The 5,056-nt window shown below is 40.3% G+C and overlaps 1 protein-coding gene across 1 annotated transcript in view; it reads left to right on the forward strand.

Annotated features, from left to right (window-relative positions):
• LOC118334507 (ephrin type-B receptor 1-B-like) overlaps positions 1–5,056 on the forward strand; it is a gene marked incomplete in the record, with an annotated part of 144,761 nt that overhangs the window by 99,989 nt on the left and 39,716 nt on the right. Inside the window, 1 exon segment of the mRNA XM_035670429.1 lies at positions 4,904–5,028. Within this exon segment, the coding sequence (XP_035526322.1) occupies positions 4,904–5,028 (125 nt within the window).

Consider the following 5,056-nt stretch of genomic DNA (forward strand, 5'->3'; position numbering starts at 1 on the left):
CTCTCTCTCTCTCTGTCTCTTACTTTCTCTCTTTCTCAGCAAGACACTGGGAGGCTTTGACTTTGATTAATGGTGAGCCAAGCTCTGCATTAAAAGCCAGGGGCAGCAAGTGGGGCCAGATAAAAGTGGAGCACAGGAGCAAGGGATGGGAGGGATGGAGGGAGGAGAGAGGAGTGCAGGACACAGTCACCAATCACTGTCAGCATCATCGTCCCAGGGTGACAGTGGGGGACGCAGTTGGAGGGGACAGCGGTGCTTCATTGGGCTGAACCTCACCCTCACACAGGCACAACACATTGTCTCTGACAGGCTCTTCACACATAGGCTACTAGGACACATAGACTCACATGCATGTGCACACCCTCTTTATCTCTCCTCGCAAAAACACGGCCACTATCTGTCCAGGGGGACACGGTAGTGAGAAAAGTTTTTTTTTTTCTTCAGGGAAAGTAGTGAGAATTTTTGTTGTTAAGATAAAAGTTAATGATCAAGTATTCACAACTTACACCTAAGCTATCCTAATAATTATACCCTAAAACCAAAAAGTTTTTAGGAACCAAACAAAATAATGCATGAGCTCCTCTGTGTAGGAGTTGCCCTGGCACAGGAGGGTGATGTCTCAATCCTTAATCCCACCTACAAAGTTCTGATTGGCCCAGTTGTTTCTCCAAATGGGGTTACCATCAATAAGCAGACCTATTTGAATCACTGATAAAAGATCTCAACCCAGGCTAGACACTTGCATACATTTAGACAATGGACACATGAAAACATGTATACAAATTCTCCATGGTAAAAAAAAAATGTTTTCCTGTCTTTGTACCTGAATGCATAAATTAAGTTGGGACTTGGATTCGGGGCTGGGGCTGTGAAAATACCTCTCCTCCTCAACCCCTTTTCTACTGCAGGAATTTCTGTGTGGAGTGCCCCTCCCTTGAGTCTGTCAGGAACAGTGTGTGCCTGTGGCCGGTAATTGATAATGCGGCCCAGGCAGCCCTAGCCCTGGTCAGTGGAGCGTGAACCAGCCTGAGAGGCAGAGAGGCTGAAGTGCACCGAGGTGAAGTTTAGCCCTCACACTCTCTGTCTAGGGTATGAGAGAGGGAAAGAGGGAGGGAGGGAGGGAGAGAGAGAGAGAGAGAGAGAAGGAGGGAGGGCAGGCAGGAGGTGAGAGCCAAGGGAGGCAGACGGAACACAATCCATTCACACTGACAGGATAAACAGAGCTCATTCATCTGTTTACATTTGCATATTAGGTAATTATCTGACAATCAAATCAAGAAATACTTGTAGAGAAATTGTAGAGTGATCCGTCCTGCCTACAAAACACGATTCACAAGCAACCACACTGAGTGAAAAGGTCAGGGGCTTTTCTTCTTACAGAACTCCTGTGACCATGGAGTGGTTATGCAAGGGTGAAGTACAAAGAGAAGGAAAAGAAATAGAATAACCATTAAGGAGTTTGATAAAAAGGGATCATTTAGTTGAGATAGGCTGCCATTTGCTGCCTTTTCAATAGAGGAGTTATTCAGAAAGATGGTGAGTGGAGACCAGGTGGAGCTATGACTAGGCCTCAGCAGCGAGCAGGCTGAGAGCCAAGAGGCTGATAGGCACAAAATGTAGAGCATGGGCTTGTGGGGCTGTATTTATGCCTGCAGACATGGGGGTGGAGATTCCTTTCCAACACTGTATACAAACACCAGGGCTTTGAACTTAATATAAGCAGCCACAGAATCATATTTTAATCAAACTTGCTTGTATGTTCACAAATTGGTTTTGATGAGTAAGTTTGGTTGGATTCATCTTTGAGCTTTAAATTAGAGTTTATCTTAGCACCTTGGAGGAGTTTGTGATCATACAGTAGATTTTAGGGGGCATGCCATTAAAGTGATTCATTTGTACATAAAAGCCAAGCAATTTGTAGTTTTATTAGATATTTTGTGACATTTTCATGAACAAATGTCTGCCTCCATCATAGATTTGTGCATCTATACTAACAATTCTACTTAAAGCCCTGAAACTTGGTTTCAAATCCTCTATAATATTTAAAAACTATGATTAAATGAGCAATAATCTAGGAAAAACATCCTTAGGTAGAATTTAATAAGAGCTTAACATTCAAAAACTCAGTTTCATAAGGACTGCGTGCATGTGGTTTGAGTGTCATCAAATTCTGATTCAAATGTTGCCCTACCCTGATTGGTGCTTGAAAGTATGAGACATCACATTTTTCCAATTGAGACCCGCCCACTTCAAACCAGTAAGAAGAGCACAAAGAAAAACACAAATACAGAAATCTCTAAAGTGCAATATATTACAGTTTTGACTTCAGCAATGAAGCAGGACCACATCATTTATTTTAAATAGCTGATGTTTTCAGGGCATTTAAAACCCATTTTGCTGAAAAATCCTCTGCTACACAGGAACTAGTGCATTTGGAGCATCTCCAGCATCAACAGTGGTTTGTTTAGAATAAATAGATGACAAAAAAGCAGTTAGCATGACCGGTGAAAAGACTAAATACATCCAGAACTTAATAGGAATCCAAATGATCCTTGGGAAGTGTATAATGATTTGAATTGTGCAGATTTTAGAAACCAGCTCACCTGCTACTGGCCTAGCCTCTACAGAGAGTGACATGTAGGAAGTTGTCAGCTTGCCCTAGATTACACATATTAACACAACAAATAGATGAAGAAAAAGTGAATATCAGCACCAGGAAAATTTCCTTTTTTTTTCTCCCAGAGGAGACTGTCTGGGGTATTGAACTCCGTCTACACCACTGTCAGCAGTGACACAATATCCACGGATTTGTTAAATGTCAACAGAGGGAAATCTGCCAAGGTATGATAGCAAAAAAAGACATGACATCTGTTCTGACGGTAAAAAATTAGGGTCAAATTCAGTTCAATTCAATTTATTTTATTTCATATAAATAAAAAAAATGCTTTCAGATGCTACATTGGCTCAGATGCAGTTCTTCTTAGACCTGAGTAGGAAACATACAGTGTTCCAGCAGGGTGTAGTAATACTGTACAGAAATTCATGTCTTAGGCCTTTGTAATGCCTACAGTAAAGACTGGCAGTTGTACTTCTGTACACACACACAAGTTAAAACACACATATACACAGTTTTATTACGGATATCTTCCTTCTTTCCAGTAACACAATCTCTGAGTTTCATTTGAAGAGCGACGAGGAACAGGGTTAATTCTGGGTTAATTGACAACTGGTGTGTGCATTCAGGTGTACTGGGCCTGCAGGATGCAATAGACCAGATTTGTCTTCAAAGGATTTAAATTAATGAATAATGTGTAGTATTGGCTTATATGGTCTTTATAATATAGTTTCTGTATAGAATATATATAAACTTATGATGCTTGTTTTTCTGAAGATCCGGTGCAGTCTCCTTGTACCTGCAGAGTGGCAGTTTTATTGGATGCAAACATATATTTTTCCTGCCTGCCCTGTTTAGCAATTTCATGGCTCACCAAGACTTCATTTGCACTGAAATCAGCAGTGGATTGTACCGGGGGGGTGTCGCAATAAATCAGGTGATTCAGATTTTCATAAAGGTTTGCCTGTGTTGCGGCCTATTGTAAGACTGCATATTACATCACAATCAATTTTGTGTCATTTTTGTCAAGTTTCTTCTAGATCTTCTTCTGTTCATGTTATTTTTGCCCATTTCATTTTAACATACATTTCTAATATGACCTATTCTGAATTTATATTGTAAATTTAGTTGCATTTGTGCATAGTCATGGTATCGCTGTCAATGCAAAGGCCCAAATAACTTATTTACATTTCATAAATAATTTTTAAAAATGTAATTACAGTACATTTGTCAGTTATTTTTAGTTAGGCATATTTTTTAGATATAACAAATATTAACAGGTTTAACACCTTTTCTTACTTGACAATTTTTCCAAAGATAATGACAGTCATTACTAAACATTATACTGTGTTGTTTAGCCTAGCCATATGCAGACCAGTATTGCATTTAAAATATAAACCGCCACTTTTGAGAATTTAAAAAGCTTTGGAGCTGTGTTAATTATTGCAGCCAATGCATCTCATGGATGCCACACTGCTCCTATATTCTGCCCAAGTAGCCAAAATAACTCAGTCCAACAGCAGACTAAATCCAACACGATTGGTTGTCGGACTCAAGCCAGACTTGTGGTGACTGACAATTCTGGCGCAAAGGTATCCTGACTGAGTCCTGCTAACTAGAGCTGACACACAGCCGAAGTCCACACCCTCAAATCTTTGCCAAATCAGTAGCCTTATTTTGGCCAAAGCCGGCACATATTTGGTCCTGCAGTGCCAGAATATGGCTGAGTGCAGCTCTAATCGGCCCATCTCAGTTGGTTACCTGGTTACTGATGAGAGTGGCAGTTGTACTGTTTAAACTTGGATTCTGTGCAGAGTACTGATGACTGATGATGATTTCTTCTAGTTACACACATTGGATGATATGTATTTAAATTCTGCACTAGTTTTAAAATGTATCCTTTTCCATCATTCCTGAAATTATTAGTGTGGCTAATGTACCAACTATGATTAGCTGGCAGATAATTAAGGGGTTGTTCCGTAACTGGCTTAATTTATTTTGAATTTAAAGTAAAAAATCAATATGGCTCCAAAAGGCCACAGTTCCACATGTTCATGTCTGGTGAGCTGATCTACACTCTTGCCTAGTGACTGGGGGGAGTAGTGGAAAATCAAAGCAGACTAGTGTCTCACTGTATACTATACTCTCGTACTGCCTGTGGATAACTGAAATTAAAAACTAAATACCTTCTTATTTAGTATCATTCAAACAGTTGTGGTTGAGATATACCTGTTAATATGTTATTCTAGAAATGTACTGATTCTGTGTTACTCTTTCTGTGCCCTACAGCTCCCTCCATAGTTCCCATCATGCATCAGATCAGCTCCACCATGAATAGCTTCACACTGTCATGGCCACAACCTGAACAGCCCAATGGCATCATCCTGGACTATGAGCTGCGCTACTACGAGAAGGTAAGATAAGTCTGTGTGTGTGTGTGTG

Source organism: Morone saxatilis, unplaced genomic scaffold (genome assembly GCF_004916995.1).
Source record: "Morone saxatilis isolate NCDOM2014 unplaced genomic scaffold, NCSU_SB_2.0 Contig23, whole genome shotgun sequence".
In the NCBI taxonomy this organism is placed as follows: domain Eukaryota; kingdom Metazoa; phylum Chordata; class Actinopteri; family Moronidae; genus Morone; species Morone saxatilis.